The sequence below is a fragment of the Oncorhynchus masou genome, chromosome 30 (assembly GCF_036934945.1).
Source record: "Oncorhynchus masou masou isolate Uvic2021 chromosome 30, UVic_Omas_1.1, whole genome shotgun sequence".
NCBI classification, from domain to species: domain Eukaryota; kingdom Metazoa; phylum Chordata; class Actinopteri; order Salmoniformes; family Salmonidae; genus Oncorhynchus; species Oncorhynchus masou.
In genome coordinates, this window is record NC_088241.1 from 4,485,096 (window position 1) to 4,505,479 (window position 20,384).

The 20,384-nt window shown below is 43.8% G+C and overlaps 1 protein-coding gene across 3 annotated transcripts; it reads right to left on the minus strand.

The window, feature by feature from the left end:
* Position 1: 1 nt before the first annotated feature.
* Positions 2 to 19,756, minus strand: LOC135521846 (leukocyte receptor cluster member 8 homolog). 3 transcript variants are annotated; one of them, XR_010452611.1, is made up of 16 exons: positions 19,447 to 19,756; positions 16,547 to 16,712; positions 12,885 to 13,040; positions 12,527 to 12,610; positions 11,424 to 11,865; positions 11,116 to 11,272; positions 10,686 to 10,856; positions 7,929 to 8,174; positions 7,556 to 7,720; positions 6,884 to 7,175; positions 6,685 to 6,786; positions 6,419 to 6,487; positions 6,162 to 6,291; positions 5,836 to 6,043; positions 4,879 to 5,716; positions 2 to 1,600 (listed from the first exon to the last, which is right to left on the minus strand). XR_010452611.1 is itself a non-coding variant. In XM_064947617.1 (15 exons), the coding sequence occupies exons 1-15, from the start codon at positions 19,485 to 19,487 to the stop codon at positions 5,554 to 5,556; spliced, it is 2,568 nt and encodes an 855-aa protein (XP_064803689.1). In that variant the 5' UTR covers positions 19,488 to 19,756; the 3' UTR covers positions 2 to 5,553. The 3 variants fall into 3 exon arrangements, 2 of the variants coding, with proteins under 2 accessions (XP_064803689.1, XP_064803688.1); XM_064947617.1 differs by having other exon boundaries at positions 2 to 5,716; positions 16,547 to 16,688; XM_064947616.1 differs by having other exon boundaries at positions 2 to 5,716.
* Positions 19,757 to 20,384: the final 628 nt, after the last annotated feature.

Consider the following 20,384-nt stretch of genomic DNA (forward strand, 5'->3'; position numbering starts at 1 on the left):
CTTATTTCTAAACTTATTTTATTAGGTTCAAGACAAAAATACATATGTACACAGTATTTACAAAATGGGAGTATTTCATTTCAAATACAATCCAGGGAGGGTTGAGACTGGGGAGGGATATTTTGTAAGTATATCCTTTAGTTTCAGCTAGCTGCAACAGAAACCACCTGAGCAGCTTGGAAGCAATACTTACTACCGAGAATGGATAGTTACTCAGCAACAAGTCACTAGCAAACAGATACTCAACATGAAGAGGGTGGAGAAAGAAGATATTCTGATAGAAGGGAAGAGGGAGGGGACACATGCAGGTAAGAAGAGTGAGGAGAGAAAAGGAGCAACAGAATAAATCCAATAAAGACAGTGAAGAATAAAAAAAATGAACCGATGCATCAGGCTGAAGTAAAAGGGAATTGTTCAAGTGCAGTCTAATAGGACAAATGGAGGCAGGAGTTACACAGTGATGGGCTTCAAGAAGTTCAAGAGAGAAAAAAAAAACACAGGTGTCAGAAGGAACAGTTGAGAGAGTAAGAGAAGGAGCAGCACATTTTAAAAAGGAAAAGCATTGTTAGTTAAATGGAAATGTAGTTATAAACCATTATTGAACAAAAAATATGAATGTATCAGAACTAAAGCATCAATGTGAGATATGAGAGTTTCTGCAATGTTAAACATCTGACCAGGAGATAGCAAGCTACATGAACTTGACTTCACTGTTGAAGAGGTGTCTGAAATCAACAGAGACAAGACAGAAAAGCATCCTGTTTAGGAAAGGTACAGAGCAAGACAGAGCAACATTCTGATATGGGAGCCAACTACTACCGGACTACTCAAAACTTAAAGGAATGTGGCCAAATATAAGCAGATAAGAAAAAAAATATCTAGAATGTATTTCCTTGATATAATGGAAATTGTATGCTGTATGTCCAGATCCATTTCAAATCCCAAAAAGTAGTTTACATACTAGATATACCAATTAATGGGTTTCCAAGTTAAAATAACTCCCATTGTATTACGACAAATACCAAATGCAGACAAATTAATTTACAGGTAGACCACATGAGGCAGCTGACAAAATACATCAAGGTTACAGAGATGCCAAATATTCCCTGACCAAAAAAGGTTGCCATACCAAATATTTATCTGTACTTGAGAAGTTGACATAATGACAAAGCAATTTCTAGAGAACACCCTGGTTATGAAAAACAAGAACGCATATGCAAATGTTTCTGGACAAACAGTATACATTAACACATATGATGGTTTAGAGGTATAGGCCTTCCTAACTATAGACAGAACTTGCAACAGTGTTCCAAAATTGTTTCTGGCAAACTAGTGGAAAAAATCTGACACTGAATGTTTTCTTGATTCAAGTTAAGAATAGTCAAATAAAATACATTCAAAAGACTTGACTAAAACAATTGAAGTCAGGCTCCCATGGATAAGACACAGCAACATCAGGTCATATTGACAAAATGGCTTGAACTTGAGTTGACAGTATCAAGTCTTGCATTTCTCACACTTTTCCCTCTCTCCAGCTTGCTTCTGGAGGCTGGGAGGAGGTGCTCTCTTTTCACATTCCTTTTGCTCCTGTAATGCAGTACTGCAAGAAGAAAAATAAGAGAAAAGGACTGGTGACGGGAGTGGGGCAAAGTAAAGAGGGACAGAGAATAAGAAGATGAGAGAAGGAACAAGTTGAGTCATGAGTACAACTGCTGAAATTAATGACCGAAGAGAGCACATATCACACAAAATAGTGCCAGTCAAATTAAACGAAGGGATCCATAAATGGGTAGACGAGTTGCTGAGAAGACTGATTACTCATCCAGACATTCATATTGAAACTGATCCTGCAGTTATATATATATATATATATATCTCTCTCTCTCACAGGCTCTCTCAATCCAATCATTAAGAATATTAATAACAATGACAATACCATATTGATATGTTACCATATCAAAACACTGACTCACACCAGCCAAACAGCCAAGTCACTGTTAATCTGAAACATGTCTGGGTTTGCTCTTTGACAAACTACTTCCAAAGAAATTGACAAATGGGAGACTTGAGCAACACAACAAGTTTGTTTCTTGGCTGATGGGAGTGCAGTGCCTTCAACCAAACCTTTCTCTTGCCATCAGGATGTTGTGTGGGGGTTTTAGTACATTACTCATCTCTAAGGCAGTGATATTCAAACTTTTTCAGTGGGGACACCATTTTTTCCACCAGAATTTCTGGGGAACAATTTATTTGGCCAGAAGAATTTCCAAACCTACTGACACCCTTTACATTTTTTTTTTAACCTTCAATTCATTACACGTTCATCTCATCGAAATGAAAATAAACCAATAAATACATTTACTCAATAAAAATGGATTTTTTTCAAATTATCCTTTTCAAAATCGTTTCTATATTGTCCCATACAATATGACCTATGAATGTTTTCGCATTTCCCTCATGGGTGGCGATGCTGACTTTGAATACCACTGCAAGAGGTTCATGAGTACAGAAAGCCAGAAAGGTTGAGATGACACAGAAATGCAGTAAATCAAATCTAAAACAAAAATGGGTTTACAAAAGATGAGCATTTTAAAAAATGAGTAAGAAATGGAAGTGGTCAACCAAGTGTGCATATCTAAGGGACATTTGGCAAGAAAAATATTTGGTTTATACAGCAAATATTCAATTTTCAATCCCTGTAAAAGCCCAAAATATAAACCTGTCCTGCACACTTATTGAATAAGCGGTCAAAAATATAGGGTAGAAATCACACAAGTGTTTGCACTACAAAAAGCAGTTACTATCAATTCCCCATTTAAATCCACGGCAATATCAAAAACAGGCAATGTATTCCAAATCATCCAACTTTAGATTTGTAACTATAATTTACATATTCACATCAATTGTCTTAAGAATACATTGTTTATTACCCATATCTGAAATGCTTCAGCTTCTCATTCACCATTTACGTTTGTCAAAATTACACTTGCCCTGGTAAACATAAAACATGTCAAAATGTCCAATGAATACAGCTACTGAGAAGAAAAAAGGCCAACTGAATCCATAACAATGTACATTAGACACTGACCCATCGACTCTATAGATGAGCACACAGGACAGGTGTTACAGCACAGACTTCTGTTCATTCTGAAAGTTGAGTCCTATCTTGTGTATAGCCTCGTTAGTTATTTTATCGTGTTACCAAATTCCTTTTTGTATTTATATCATTTTTCTTACTTTGTAACTCTGCATTGTTGGGAAAGGGCTCGTAGGTAAGCATTTCAGTCTGAACCGGTTGTATTCAGTGCATATGACAAATAAATTTGATATCTCCGCAATGGCATTGAACTCACTAAAATACCTCGAGCTTTGATGTGAATCAAGTTAATACTCTTCAAGGTCATGCCTGAAAACAAGGGGTATATATGCTGATATTAGATCAACTGATATCACCAACTCATGTTCCATTTCTAGCTTCTATTTATGTATTGACAATTGTGTTGATTTACAATTAACTCTCCACACCAGTCTCCTCGCTTCAGATCTTATCAAGAGTATACACAGGGATGTAGCCTAATGTATAACTGCTGGATAGGACCCCAAAATAACTACTCTACAATCCTTCACTCTGACCTGCCTTTACAGAAAACCAAAATGTCTGCCATGGGGGTTTTAAAAATATCACATGATTTCTTAGCTTTAAATAAATAAGCAGATTATTTGATTACAAACAAACATTTGATAAACAGAGTCTTGTATGCTTTAGCCGTCAACATTAATGTCCTAAACTAATGTTTTGTGGCAGAATGACAATTTTCAATTGAGGAGTTACCTTTTAAACCTGATTTTGTGTATCTGCACCTGCATAATTTGACAGTTTGGCTTCATCATTCTTTTAAAAATGAGGGGGGTTAATACTGGCACCCTTAATTTTATATCATAATTTCAGACACACTATCATCATGTGGATGGAATTTAAGCAATTACCACAGACTTGATATCATACACCTTAACCCAAACCAATGGTTAGTGTTTGTGAATGAGCCAACAGTGAATACCAGGTGATCTTTGCCGTGCTGTCCTCCACCTCCTTCCAGCACACCAAGAGTCCTTTTTCTTACCAGCCATACATACATACATACTCAGCCTTACTGAACGGAGTGTGGAGCATACAAACCCAGACGTTGCTGCCATCTGCACAGACAGCGATCTCATCTCCATCTGTTGTGTGGCGGGACTGATCCAGCCACCATATTTGAAGGTGAAGACTTTGCCACCATCTTGCTGGAGCTGACTTCTTCCTGTGTGGTGGGAGTGCTTGACGACTGCTATTCCATGCTGCCGAGGGGGCTGTTGATCGGCTAACTCAGGAAACACCACAGGCTCGCTCAGAGCCTCAACTTGGTTATTTGGTACTCTTAAGGGGTGGGAGACTGCCTCCTGGTCTGCTCTCAGGGGATAGATGGACTATAGGTGGAGATCCTGCCTCCTGGACACATACCGAGGGATTGCAGAGGCCATTCTTGGTAAATATTAGGGGACGGTATCCACCATCACACTTTATAAGTCTGTGGGTAGCGGACAACTGTGGGGTAAGGATGGCTGTGGCCAACCTGGGCAAGGAGCCAATCAGAACCTTTAGATTTCTCAGTCAATACCTTTCAGGGGTGCCAAGTGTGCAGGGCTACGCAGGAACAGGAAGTGGGGGTAACTTTCCCCACCTGATCGCCAATTGTAGACAGCTTGAGGGAAGGGGGGGGGACAGGACATACAAACCACCATCTCCTCCTCTCCCGGATTGGACGCTGGATCAAAGGCTTCCTGAAAGCAGCAAAGGGCTAGCACAGTCTCTAGAGCTGAACACCTGAACAGACAAACCTCTTCGCTGGTTGATGGTTTGGTTTTGGAGTGGATGAGCAGCCTGTTGGATGAGGGCTTGAGGGATGACATTAGCTCATTTTGTTTTCATCTCCCTCTTGGGTTCTCAAGGCTCGTCTTCACATGAGTTTGAGGCTGTTGACTTGAGGGAAGGAAAAACATAACAGAACACTGTTAGGTTAAAACTTCTGAGAGCGATAGTGGATGGGAGACCTTGAGGCTACGCTGTTCCCTGATCTGTGTGAGTTGGCGCTTGATCTTCGGGTCTTACATTGAACTAATGCCTAACATCTGTTGGTCATTAAAATGTTCTAAGTCGAAGGTATAATTAATATCTTGAGCTGATCAGAGATGTGTGGGACGAAGCTATTCTAAATGTATTTGATGTGCAGCATGTATGCAGATAATCTCCCCCACTTGTTATACAGGCCATATCTGTGAGCACATTGCATCTGTGGGTGGGATCCTCACTGAATTTCAGCCTTAAATTATTTAGTGGGTCCTAGTGCATATCTCCCTCTTTCTACAGGACTAAATTGTAGTTTCAGTCTAACCACTAGTCTCCCTCCTGAAGTGTAGTGCAGTATAACTGTAGGGTACATTCCTGACCCTGTCTAGCTCTCAGTATCTCCCTTTAGTGTGCTTTCCCCCCTCCCCGGTAAACCCCCCACCCCCTCAGGATGCTGCCAGACTGGCTGAGCTGGTCTTGCAGTCTATCTTGCTGGGGTCAGAGGGGAAGAAGGTGACCCCCAGGCCTGTGAGGAAGGCCATGCAAGAGTCTAAACAAAGGAAGCCCAGACTGGACTGCACATACTCCACCGGCAAGTCTGGTCTGAATCTGGGAAAACAGAGAGGGAGAGGCAATTTAAAGTGGGACCATTTCTATCCTACATACAATTACATAAAATTATGAAGTGTTAGGAACCATGGAGTTTGGATGAAAGGCCCCTGGCGTACGTTTTGAATAAGGCCCTGAGAGCGATCATCCTCTCCCTCTCTACAAACTTGTCTATGAGGTAGGATGCCATGCGTGGGGCTCTCCGGTAGAGCTGGAAAAACCGGTGGAAGTTTCCCAGAGCCCAGGCGGCGCGGAGGGAGAGCGCGTGGGACACACACTCATCCGCCCGCAGCGCCGCAGTCAGGTACACCAGCTCAGTCGTGATGTCTGTGTGTGGGGGGCAAACACGCAACAAGAAAATCAGGACATTAAGCTCAATTCTATGCGAGCCAAAATCCAATGCAGAAATATAATGATTGATGAGGAATATCAGGTGGCAAGTTACCTCCAGAGTTTTTAGTGAAGATATAGTAGAGTAGTCTGTAAGCAGTGAACTCCCCTATGTTCTCTGACGGGTTGTCCTTATACAGGGCCTTCAGCTGCATCTGACACTGGTTGAACTCTGCGTGGTCGCCCTGGTAACAACGCAAACATTTAGAGAATGCACATCTAGTACGACACCGCACCTTTAAACTCAAAAACGGCGCCCGACGTCAAATACGAGGCAGCGATGGGGGACAGTGTATGGAGAGGCCCTCTCACCTTTTCCAGAGCAATGCGTGCATGGCACTCGTATACTTCCACTGTGAACTCTGTACGAACTCCTTGGACCTGAAATGAGAAGAGACACCTCCTGTTTTCATATCCTCATATACCGAGATAGGACAAAGGACCTGTTCGACTAAACTAAAAAGGACCTGTTCGACTAAACTAAAAAGGACCTGTTCGACTAAACTAAAAAGGACCTGTTCGACTAAACTAAAAAGGACCTGTTCGACTAAACTAAAAAGGACCTGTAGTAAACTGACCGTGAGGTCCTGTCGTATGGACTTCATCTGTTCACAGGCGTAGGGGTAGTCCTGACGGGTCTTCCAGTGGGCCTTCACAGCCAACAGAGACTTCCTCAGCACCTGGCCAGAGACAGGGGATTAGGAGACAAACATCACACAATCTGAAGGGAGGCCTCAAATAAGGACCCTCTCATTCCACGTGACAGGCGATACTCACAGATACAGGACGCACGGTGACAGGGTCGGGGGCACAGGTGAGTCTCAGGTAGATCTTGGTGATCTCTTGGCAGGTGCCCACGATGGGGCAGTCGTCCCAGCTCAGGTCCTCCTTGGGCAGCTCCAGGTTGTTGATGGACAGCACCAGGGGCTCTGAGCGCATCTTGGTGTTGTGGAAGCGTGCCGCTCGGCTTTGTTTCTTGGCCTCCCGGTGGGGGTCGTGGAAGTCCAGGCCGGCGTTCCCACCTTTCCTCTTCTTGCCCAGGACGGTGGAGTTAGCGTCATCCATGTTTCTGAGAAGAGAAGCCGAAATGTGATCAGCACAATGAGGGAAAGGTGAATATTAGTTTGTGGGTGAGTCAAGGCCAATGACTTGAAAGAAGATCTCACCCAAAACTAGCTTTTATTATTTGTTTCATTAGTCCATTGTTGATATAGTCCCAGAATGTTTTGCATGTCAGCAATCAAGTTTTCAAGATGTATCACTTTCAAAATACAGCCGGTATGATGCATTTTGCATCATATGATGCCGAGTTTGGCATAATATGATGCAAAATGCATTATTCCGGCTATATTTCTGTATTTTGAAAGTTGCATATCTTGAAAACTCGATTGCTGACATGCAAAACATTTAGTGTGGAATTTTTCTTTAGGCCAAAACATGCTCGTTTACCTCCGTCCTCTGTTGCCTCTTCCGCCCCTTCCTCGTCCCCTCTCTCCACCCCCTCTGCCTCGGTCCCTGTCGCCCCCACGGCCACGCCCTCCTTTCTGGTTGCGCCGGGGAAGCTGGGTTCGGAGGTCACTGGACATGCTGCTGTCCGACTGGGACTCAGAGTCACTGGAAGAGGAGAACGAACAGGACATTACAACAAAACTACACAGCATACTTTCTCTTTTTAGAGTGGCTATGATTACACTATATTAAGGAGAATATTTGACCTATAACAAAGCAGGTTGGGACAAATAATACACCTAGACAATTATGAAAAAATAAATAATAATAATCACTGGACTAACCCAAAACATACAAACACACTGTCTCTCACCTGCGCCTGTGTCTCTGGCCATTGCGGTCCCTGTGTCGGTTGTGGGAGGGAGAGGGGGAGCGAGAGGAGGAGCCTGAGGAGCTGGACGAGGGGCTTCTCTGGGAGAAGACGTTCCTGTAGTGTCCCAGCCTGGCCCCACCACCCCTGCCACGCGTAGCCCCACCTGTACCCCCACCACGGCCCACAGAACTCTCCAGAGTCCTTTGGGTGGGCACAGCCTCCCAGCGAGACTGCTTGGCCTTCAGTCTGGACAGAGAGAGAGGAGAGAAGGGATTAGGATGACTAGCACCTCTTGATAGGGCTTAGGCAGAAATTAGGCATTTGGTCTCCAAAGGGGGATTCAGGCTTTCGAAGTTCCAAGACGGTCAAACACCAGGCTAAGTTCCAAGACGGTCAAACACCAGGCTAAGTTCCAAGACGGTCAAACACCAGGCTAAGTTCCAAGACGGTCAAACACCAGGCTAAGTTCCAAGACGGTCAAACACCAGGCTAAGTTCCAAGACGGTCAAACACCAGGCTAAGTTCCAAGACGGTCAAACACCAGGCTAAGTTCCAAGACGGTCAAACACCAGGCTAAGTTCCAAGGCGGTCAAACACCAGGCTAAGTTCCAAGGCGGTCAAACACCAGGCTAAGTTCCAAGGCGGTCAAACACCAGGCTAAGTTCCAAGGCGGTCAAACACCAGGCTAAGTTCCAAGGCGGTCAAACACCAGGCTAAGTTCCAAGACGGTCAAACACCAGGCTAAGTTCCAAGACGGTCAAACACCAGGCTAAGTTCCAAGACGGTCAAACACCAGGCTAAGTTCCAAGACGGTCAAACACCAGGCTAAGTTCCAAGGCGGTCAAACACCAGGCTAAGTTCCAAGGCGGTCAAACACCAGGCTAAGTTCCAAGGCGGTCAAACACCAGGCTAAGTTCCAAGGCGGTCAAACACCAGGCTAAGTTCCAAGGCGGTCAAACACCAGGCTAAGTTCCAAGGCGGTCAAACACCAGGCTAAGTTCCAAGGCGGTCAAACACCAGGCTAAGTTCCATGACGGTCAAACACCAGGCTAAGTTCCAAGACGGTCAAACACCAGGCTAAGTTCCAAGACGGTCAAACACCAGGCTAAGTTCCAAGACGGTCAAACACCAGGCTAAGTTCCAAGACGGTCAAACACCAGGCTAAGTTCCAAGACGGTGAAACACCAGGCTAAGTTCCAAGACGGTCAAACACCAGGCTAAGTTCCAAGACGGTCAAACACCAGGCTAAGTTCCAAGACGGTCAAACACCAGGCTAAGTTCCAAGACGGTCAAACACCAGGCTAAGTTCCAAGACGGTCAAACACCAGGCTAAGTTCCAAGACGGTGAAACACCAGGCTAAGTTCCAAGGCGGTCAAACACCAGGCTAAGTTCCAAGGCGGTCAAACACCAGGCTAAGTTCCAAGGCGGTCAAACACCAGGCTAAGTTCCAAGGCGGTCAAACACCAGGCTAAGTTCCAAGGCGGTCAAACACCAGGCTAAGTTCCAAGACGGTCAAACACCAGGCTAAGTTCCAAGACGGTCAAACACCAGGCTAAGTTCCAAGGCGGTCAAACACCAGGCTAAGTTCCAAGGCGGTCAAACACCAGGCTAAGTTCCAAGGCGGTCAAACACCAGGCTAAGTTCCAAGGCGGTCAAACACCAGGCTAAGTTCCAAGGCGGTCAAACACCAGGCTAAGTTCCAAGGCGGTCAAACACCAGGCTAAGTTCCAAGGCGGTCAAACACCAGGCTAAGTTCCAAGACGGTCAAACACCAGGCTAAGTTCCAAGACGGTCAAACACCAGGCTAAGTTCCAAGACGGTCAAACACCAGGCTAAGTTCCAAGACGGTCAAACACCAGGCTAAGTTCCAAGACGGTCAAACACCAGGCTAAGTTCCAAGGCGGTCAAACACCAGGCTAAGTTCCAAGGCGGTCAAACACCAGGCTAAGTTCCAAGGCGGTCAAACACCAGGCTAAGTTCCAAGGCGGTCAAACACCAGGCTAAGTTCCAAGGCGGTCAAACACCAGGCTAAGTTCCAAGGCGGTCAAACACCAGGCTAAGTTCCATGACGGTCAAACACCAGGCTAAGTTCCAAGACGGTCAAACACCAGGCTAAGTTCCAAGACGGTCAAACACCAGGCTAAGTTCCAAGACGGTCAAACACCAGGCTAAGTTCCAAGACGGTCAAACACCAGGCTAAGTTCCAAGACGGTGAAACACCAGGCTAAGTTCCAAGACGGTCAAACACCAGGCTAAGTTCCAAGACGGTCAAACACCAGGCTAAGTTCCAAGACGGTCAAACACCAGGCTAAGTTCCAAGACGGTCAAACACCAGGCTAAGTTCCAAGACGGTCAAACACCAGGCTAAGTTCCAAGACGGTGAAACACCAGGCTAAGTTCCAAGGCGGTCAAACACCAGGCTAAGTTCCAAGGCGGTCAAACACCAGGCTAAGTTCCAAGGCGGTCAAACACCAGGCTAAGTTCCAAGGCGGTCAAACACCAGGCTAAGTTCCAAGGCGGTCAAACACCAGGCTAAGTTCCAAGACGGTCAAACACCAGGCTAAGTTCCAAGACGGTCAAACACCAGGCTAAGTTCCAAGACGGTCAAACACCAGGCTAAGTTCCAAGACGGTGAAACACCAGGCTAAGTTCCAAGACAGTGAAACACCAGGCTAAGTTCCAAGACAGTGAAACACCAGGCTAAGTTCCAAGACAGTGAAACATCAGGCTTTTTCAAGAACAACTGCTCCACTCACTCAGGCAGAGGCTCGCGGTCCCAGTCGATGGTGTAGGCAGACCCATCCTGTAGTCTTTTCTGTAGGACCTCCTTCAGCCCCTTTTCGGTGCGGTCCTTGTCCTCCTCATTCTCACAGGCTGTGAAGCAGCGCTGAACATACTCCTTCATCGCCTGGGGCCAGTCCTGGGGCCTGAGGGAATCATTTTTATAATCAGCACAGCAACAGTAAATCAGGGGGAAAGGAAACTGGTTTGGGAGTACTAGCTCAATTTGAAGTGACTAATTATTAGTTTGAGAAAGAGGGACATGGTACTTCTGAAATCTATTGGATGCAGATTTTAAACCCCTGTCATCTTCTGATCATGAGTAGAGACACTTCATTCTTCCCCAGTAGGTATTAAGGATAGTAAAGACCAATATATTGATGTCATTAGTAGCTGTCTCCTCACCGTGTCTGGGCACCGCCTGGTGCAGCAGGAGCAGCAGCTGGGGAGGAAGGAGTAGCAGCCAATCCAGTGGGTTGTTCCCCAGGAGGGAAACTTTGATTGGTCATGACGTAGGGTCGCTTGGGAATGTTGAACTTCATCGCACCTGCTCCAGGTGCCTCTGTGGAAAACAATGAAGAAGGCATTGAAACAAAGAAAATAACACCAAGTGATGGGAAACAAATTCAATGATAAGTTGACAGAAAAAAAACATGCTTAGAGATACCTGAACACACACACACACACACAACTCAATACCCTCACACACTTACGTTTCATGCGGTGCCAGAGCTGCGGTCCTTGTTGCTGTGGCTGTTGTTGTTGATGGTTCTTGTTTTTGTTGGCCTCTCCTCTCCCAGCTCCTGGTCCATACTGACCCTGTCCTTGTTGCTGGTTGTTATTCTGCTGCTGCTGGTATGAGTTCGGAGTCTGGTAGCTCTGCCCATAGCTGGGCCTGCCCTGGTTGTGGTTGTAACCTCTCATCTGGTTGGGATCGTTGTTGGGGTAGGGCATGGGGTTGTTGGGGTTGTAGGAGTTCTGCCCTGGAGGAAGGGGGTACTGGGAGTTGGGAGGGATGGCTGGGGGAGGAGGGGGTGGGGGCTGCTCAGAGCTGGTGGGGCTCTGGGGGGGTGGTTGAGGTGCAGCAGGAGGAGGGGGTTGGGGCTGAGAGGGGTAGCTGGAGGACTGGTCATCCATCACGGGCAGGGATGGAGGCTGGGAAGGTAGGGACAAATAATAGATGGGGGAAAAGAAACTTGTGAAAAAGGTAATAAACTGCAGAGATTACAAAAACTTAAAACTGAGAATATCTCAATATGAAAGGAGAACTGCAGAGCAAAACATTCTAACTGCAACAGACTTCAGCTCCAGACAGATTCTTAGTGGGAGGATTATATTATGGAGGATTACATTATGCTGAGCCGCGAGGTCCCGGGTAAAGGCCCGCTACGTCATCGGTCGAAAGCGTGGAGGGAGGAGCGTTTTTCTCAAACCAAAACAGTAATCTGTGCCCCTTCTCAAACCAAAACAGTAATCTGTGCCCCTTCTCAAACCAAAACAGTAATCTGTGCCGCTCAGTAATTTTGTCAACAAGGCAGCATGACACATTGACCAATCAACAGTGTAGGGTTGTACCTGACAGTGTGAGATAATTTGTGACGCTTGTCAGTGTAGAAATAGAACATTATTCAAATGCCAGTCATCAATAGCATCTTAATTCATGCATTTGATCCCTGGCGCACTTCTGTCCGGACACAGAAAGTCATTTTTACACAAACGTCTGGCATTGGGGACTCATTTAGTCAATGATTCATAAACTGCAATAGAGGAAGATTTAAGGTTTAAGGTGCAACAGTAGCAGTTTTCTGATGGTTACCTGTCCAGTTGGAGTGGTGGGAGAGGGGTAAGGTCCTGGAGGTACACCATACTGGCCCTGAGGAGGATAGCCACCACCACCATACTGGAGAATCAGAGGAAAACACACTTCAAATATGGTACTGGCTTGGCTTCAACCAATGGTTTTATGTTGTGTATTCTGTCGGGGTATCATGTATTAACAGTTCACAGATTTCTTTAGTTGCAAAGTGCCGGTTTTGTAATGTGTAGGCTAAATCTAACAATTCCAATTCCTTATCTAAACGCTATAGTGCATAAAGCCGGCATCAGTGTCGCGGAAATCATTACCAAGGACTACATTACAGTTAATCTGAAATGTGGAGGGTGTGTACACGTACGGGGCCCGGCGCCATGGGGTAGTAGTAATTGTAGGGGTAGGTGTATCCAGGATACGGTTGCTGCTGGTTCTGTTGGTACCACTGTTGGTAGTACTGCTGCTGTTGCTGCTGCTGTATGGCTGTGGATTCAGTAACTGCAGGCTGAAACTGACCAGCCTGGAAACACAAACAGACAACTACTAAGTGATGAGAGATTAAATCAGAATGAAAGCCTACTCGTCCATTTGAATCATATTCGGGTATAAAGCCAGGAAGACCTGGGCCCGTATCCACAAAGCCTCAGAGTAGGAGTGCTGAGCTAGGATCAGTTTTGCCTTTTAGAATCTTAATCAATAAGACTACATACACAGGTTGGGACCTGATCCAAGATCAGTACTCTTACTTTGAGACGCTTTGTGGATACGAGCCCAGATCAGACAGTTGTATGTCTGTGTCAGGAAGAAAAAAAATGGTCCATGCTGTACAGCTCGTCAAGTTAACTGTTGAGGTAATACATTATACCCAATAACAAGCGCCTTTGAGATTAACGCCAGGTCTACACTACACTATTTCGGCTCTGATTTAGCTGTCCCAGACAAGTCTTTGAGATTGACATGGACATTTTATCTCCATTGCCTACTCGGGGCACGTGGCCGTCACCGATGCTTGTTTAATGTGAACGGGTCAGAGACTCAATCTGAGGGCTACTGATCTCGTCTTTGCGCAATCCCAGACATCCCGATATTTTCAAACATGTTTGATTTTATCGGAAGCAAATCTGCAATGGTCTTGTAGTGTGAGATGTGCAACGACAAGTTGAGAACGATGATCAGCAATAGCCAATGAGAGCTCGCCAGAGAAGCCAGTGAGATGACTCTCGAGCAGGTGCGATGACTACTACTAGTATGTGTTTGTACTTGCCTTTAACCAAAGCGTCAAATTGTTAAAGCCCTGAAGCTCACAAGCAATGTTATTTAATTCAAAACGGAAGCTCGATATTTCAAATTTGTATGGGAAGCGTGAATGACAAAACGTTTATCAGGCTGCTTTGAGCCACAGCTCGTAGCTATGTCAAATGCAATCACAACATTGTTATTTTGGAAAGACAGCATGTTACGGAGAATCCTCACGCCCAGGTCAACAATCTTGCAGTGTGTGACCCCGTCTGTGCCACATCGTTTAGTGTGCGCACCACTACGTTGGCAAGACAAAAAACCTACAGGAAAGACAAGTCATTTAATGTTAGAGGCTCGGCGATGTTAGGACTTTGAAAGTCGTGTAGTGTCCACCCGGCTTTAAAAAAAAGGCACTGTTTCTATGTCAATAATTGCAACAACTAGACAAGCATTTCATTTAAAAATGGGGTCACGGGAGAAACTTTCAAGTAAAAAAAAAAGTGCTTGGTTCATAGAACCGGTGTAATGTCAGCAACATTCGGTAGCTGCTAAATGGGGTTATAAGAAACCGAGCGGCTTCAGGTCTTTTGACTATAAATATGGCTCTCTTTTGGAATGGTTTAAGCTACAAAATATTATGGCCTCACCACTGAAACAGAAACCTCAGGAACATATATGTGTATTCGGTTTCACTCTACAATGCGCAGAACTCATTATAAGAGAATGGACCAACAGTCACCAAATCAGACTGGAGGAAAAAGCACATCACTAGTTAGATTTCCATCCAATTGGCAACACATTTTAATGCGCATATTCTAAAATCCACAAAGAAAATATGCACATTTTCCCTCCAGTGGTGCGTTTCCACCAAACGGGCTTGTTGGAGAAATCTGTGCTTTATGACATAGTACACACAAAATGTAATTTTTCGCTTAAGTTTTTAGATGTCTAATAAAAATTAAACGTTCAGTGTGTTTCCATAGAATTTTCAACTCTACCAATAGTTGTTACAAACTGTTGCGTTAAATAGCACATTTTCCTATTCTGGTCTTGGCACATGCACTCTAGCCAACAGCTTGCAGATACAGTTGCGGGTAGGCTGTGCAGGTAGGATAGTCTACATTATTGCCATGTCGCAATTGTAAATGAGAACTTGTTCTCAACTTGCCTACCTGGTTAAATAACGGTGAAAAAAATCTATTAAAAAAATAATGGCTATTTGTATTTATCAAACGGCAGTCAAGCAATCGATCATGTCACCAGAATAATACCCTCGATATTGACTGTAAAGGAGAATCAAGCTCACAGCGTGCACTTCCATAATTTACTTCATCTGTAGCCTAATAAACTGCATGGTTTCCTGAGTTGTAGTGGGTGGACCACACACCATATCATCGCATGACTCCAAGTTGTCAACAAGCTTATTTGACAAGTCAAATAGTGTTATTTGACACAAAGACCCAAACAGCTTTCCATAGTATGAAAAATCCTGGTTGAGAATGAAACTGAACAAATGAACAACGAAACAGTACAGCAAGTGAAAGAAAAAGGTTTTGATTATGTATTACTGGAAAGACGGACATAGGTAAATGCCAACAAAATACATTCTTGGTCAGTTTGGTGTGTGTGTAACCTTTAACTAGACAAGTCAGTTAAGAACAAATTCTTATTTACAATGACGGCCTACCCCGGACGACACTGGGTCAATTGTGAGCCGCCCGATGGGACTCCCAATCACGGCCGGATGTGATACAGCCTGGATTCGAACCAGGGACTGTAGTGACGCCTCTTGCACTGAGATGCAGTGCCTTAGACCACTGCGTCCATGTGTGTGTTGACTATTTAACTGTACTAGAATGCTTAAAAGGCCGCAAAAATCAGTATCGTTTTTTTTGGCAAAGAAAATATCAGATGTCAGTATCGGCCAAAAATGTCATATCGGTGCATCACTAATTAAAAGCTCATTTGACTCGTCAAATAGTGTTATTTGACGTGCATCTTTTTTGACACGAAAAGACCCAAACGGAGTTCAATAGTACGTTGTGAAGCTAATAGCAGTGACGCCATTACTAGGTAACTCCGGTAGGGCAACATGTGTACCGGTGCTCAACCAAACGGCGAAAGCCAACATCAGCCACGACAGAGAACAGTTGATGGTCAAGGGCAATGAATTCCATTATCTTGGCGTAAATGGATTTCGCCTTTGAGTTCTCTCTCTGAAATGTTCTTACTCTTTCAAATGACTGCTCTACTTGTTGACTGCTCAATCCACACCAGCAGACATTGTTGGCTAGGTTAGGAATGCTGTGTTGAACGTGTAGTGCAAAATGTTACGTGGCGTCATTATGTCATGTACCTACATTATATAGGTATGCGCATCAGCTTTGACATTGGTTTTGCACATCGGTGTTAAACTAGACACCGGGCCAATACCGATATTGGCATTTTAAACTAATAACATCTGATTCCGATATGTTCACCAATATATTGTGCAACCCTAGTCAAAAGTACTGTCATAGCCCGAATTTAAAAAGTGAACATTTGCCGTTGATGGCAACTTTTTTTTTACATGGTTGGGTCGCATTTTTATATATATCAAAATGGGGTCGCAGGCCAAAACAGTTTAGGAACCCCTGAATTAGACGAATAAAACTGCCATCCATCTGCCAGACATGAAACCCCTTCAAAAGCAGAATTTCACTTCATTATCGTAGGTAATGTGCCTTACAGTAAGTGAACAAAAGCATCAGAGAAGCAAATAAAACAGACACATAAGCAAACACACACCTGTGCTGTGGTCCGGTTGGCCTGAGCGGTCTTGGTGGCGCTCTGGGTCTTGCTGATGGAGGCCAGTGCCTGTCTGGCCTTCTCCCACTCTGGGTTTTCCGAGACGGTCTGGCCCTCTGGACCTGCTGCTGCACCATACGACCTACAACAGTCAGGAGACACGTGACTGTCAGTCAGTCAGTACGGAAACCAAACAAATGTCCGATACATTTAACATGACCAAGTTTCAGGTGTGTTAACTTGGAAGATACTACCACCAAACCAGCAATATTTACAGCACACCAATTCTTTACTCAAGAGATAAGATTGATTATTTTTGGAAATGTGTAACTACACTGAATAAAAATATAAATGCAACAATTTCAAAGCTTTTACTGAGTTACAGTTCATAAAGGAAATATGTTTTATTTTACCAGGAAAAGCCCATCGAGACCCAGAGTCCTGGCCAAGGCAGCAGCAACAATCAATACATTACAAAATTAAAACATACAACACAACATGATCCAGCGTTAAAATGCATTTACACTCCTCTGTAACAAGACTCCCTTCAAAATGTAAAATTCATTCAGTGGCACTAAATTATCTAGATGAAGCATGGATTGTAGACTATTCCATGCCTCTGGTGCACAAGACGAGAAGGCAGTCTTGCCAAATACTGTAAATGTCCTGGGGACTAAGTAGCAACCACCTAGCAAGCCGGGTATGGTAACCACTGGTTAAGAGAATGTCAAGAGTGTGCAAAGCCGCCATCAAGGCAAAGGGTGGCTACTTCGATAAAGACAAACATAAAATATATGTTGATTACTACATGATTTCACGTGTTATTTCACAGTTGATGTCTTCACTATTATTCATCACTGTAGAAAATAGTAAAAATAAAGAAAAACCCTTGAATGTGTAGGTGTGTCCAAACTTTTGACTGGTACTGTATGATCAACTTTTCTGGTTGCATCCCATTTCCCAGATGATTAATAAAAATTGAGAACACCACGAGCTAAAACGGAACCCAGCAGCTAAAACTAAATAAATGTATTAGGTCATAATCTATGGATTTCACATGACTGGAAATACAGATATGCATCTGTTGGGTCACAGACACCTTAAAAAAGTAATGGATCAGAAAACCAGTCAGTATCTGGTGTGCCCACTATTTGCCTCATGCAGCACAACACATCTCCTTTGCAGAGAGTTGATCTGTGATTGTGGCCTGTGGAATGTTGTCCCACTCCTCTTCAATGGCTGTGCGAAGTCGCTGTATATTGGCTGGGACCGGAACACGCGGTAATACACGTCAACCCAGAGCATCCCAAATATGCTCAATGGGTGACATGTCTGGTGACTATACAGGCAATGGAAGAACTGGGACATTTCCAGCTTCCAGGAATTGTGTATTGACCCCTGCAACATGGGGCTGTGCATTATCATACTGAAACATGGTGATGGCGACAGATGAATGGCTTAACAATGGGCCTCAGGATATCGTCATGGTATCTCTGTGCATCGAAACAGCCATCGATAAAAAGCAATTGTGCTCGTTGTCCGTAGCTTATGCCTGCCCATACCACAACTCCACCACTACCATGGGGCACTCTGTTCACAATGTTGACACCAGTAAATCACTTGCCCAAATGACACCATAAAAGAAGATGCGCTTCTCTGAGACGGTTTCTGACAGTTTGTATAAGCCCAGTTTCATCAGCGGTCCGGATGGCTGTTCTCAGACGATACTGCAGACGAAGAAGTCGGATGCGGAGAGCCTGGGCTGGCGTGGTTACACGTGGTGTGTGTTTGTGTGGTATTGTGTTGTGTGACAAAACTGCACATTTTAGAGTCACCCTTTATTGTCCCCAGCACAAGGTGCACCTGTGTAATGATCATGCTGTTTAATCAGCTTCTTGATATGCCATACCTGTCAGGTGGATTGATTATCTTGGCAAAGGCAAAATGATGACTAACATATGTAATTTTTGCACATTTTAGATAAATAATCTTTATGCGCATACGGAACATTTCTGGAATCTTTTATTTTAGTTCATGAAACCAACACTTTACATGTTGTGTTCATATTTTTGCTTTGTGTATATGAATACATTTTAGTAAGGTAACCTGTTGAATGAGCATCTCAGCTGCTTGAGCATGGCCCCGCCACACACATAAAATTCAAAGCCTGCTATTTCTGTGGCCCCTAAATAAAATGGGACATTCTCATTGGTGGTCTCTGTTAGCAGATGGTATGTTGAGCGAATCTCAAAATAAGAGATCTTTGACTCCACATGAAGAATAGCAATAACACATGCTAGTACAAAGTAAAACAGTCATCGCCTGGCCCTGCCTATATTTAAAAGACAGTAACCTTGCTGACAACTAGCTAGGCCATTTCCAAATCTTATAGAAGTGATTCAATGTCAAGTTAGACAATACTGCCCAAGCCTTGAGAGAGAAGCTCAACTGCCCGGTCCGGAATCAACCCATTAGCCATATTACACCAGTTCTTGGTGACCCATCGTAGACATGAAAATCGTGTTGATACTAGAATTTGTGATCCGGCCAGGAATACAACGTTAACTTGGTGAGAGTATTGGATGGATGTTACTAGGTTACTGTACTGTGAACCAGTTAGCTAATTACCATGTCTATCATAACTACGTACTACATAGTTGGTGGTGTTGTTAGTAGAGAAGGCTAGCCGATACGAAGCTGCAGGAAAGTAGGAGTTTGCTAACGTCAATTTACTGGCTAGTTAGCGTTAGCTACGTTAACTAACGGAACGAGACGAACTCTGCGAATCGCAGGCTTTCTTCGAACGTTAAATGTTAATGTCTAGCTAGAATACAGGTCAAAATAAAGTGAGAACATATTTGAAAACTCGATATGTTTAACTTGATAATTTTAGGTCTTACCAGTTAGCAGCTGGAGCTGTCTGGGTCGTATTCGCCGCCATTTTGCCACCGAGATAACTAGCTAGCTACAGTACCAATCTAATAGAACGTTGTAGGCCAGAAGACCCTAACGTAAACATTAACAATTAAATCACAATATGCAAGGAAAGTTGGTCTTTTACTCTACCATCCACTACTTCTCAACAAGACAGTCTTTCAATTTAAGAAAAAACCCACACTAAAAGCAATATCTAAACGTCGAATAAAGCCATTTTCACAAAAACAACCGTAGCTGCATTGGATCTTCAACTGAAAAACAAAATGGCAGTTGTATTAGATATGGAACGTATGCCTCGCCTTCCGTTTCCTTTGCCTCGCCTCCTCTCATTGGAGTAAAATACTTAACAATTTGTTCCTAGATTTCAAAGTAAGTTTTGCATTCTCATTACTACTATTGCTTCTACACTTGCATAATAAAGTTATTGCTGTTAAACACCGTAACCCTTGATGTTGCAGAATAATATTGAATAAAACATGTTTTTACTCTCCCTGCTGGTGAGTGGATTTCACATAGTAAAGACATGATATGTAACTGCCTGTTTTTTATTTAGCATGAACACAACCAGTCATTAAGTTTTCATCTTTATTGTCAAACAAATTACTTGACAAAGTAGGCTACCTGCGCATGTTCATCCACTCAAGCATCGAAACAATGCACTGTGTACTCACGCAATTTGATGAATCTGTTACAAAACACCAAAAAGTGTAATGACATTCAGCGATTGTCATTGAGTCTATGCTCTTGAAACCTGAATTAATACATTTTTTATAAAAAGAAAAGTTGGGACACCTGAAAAGGGTCTGAGATATGGGACTGTCCAGGGATGCCAATCCGTACTGGGCAAAGATGTAAATTTTATTGAACAGTTTGAGTTATGGCCTTGTCTCAGAGGAATGTT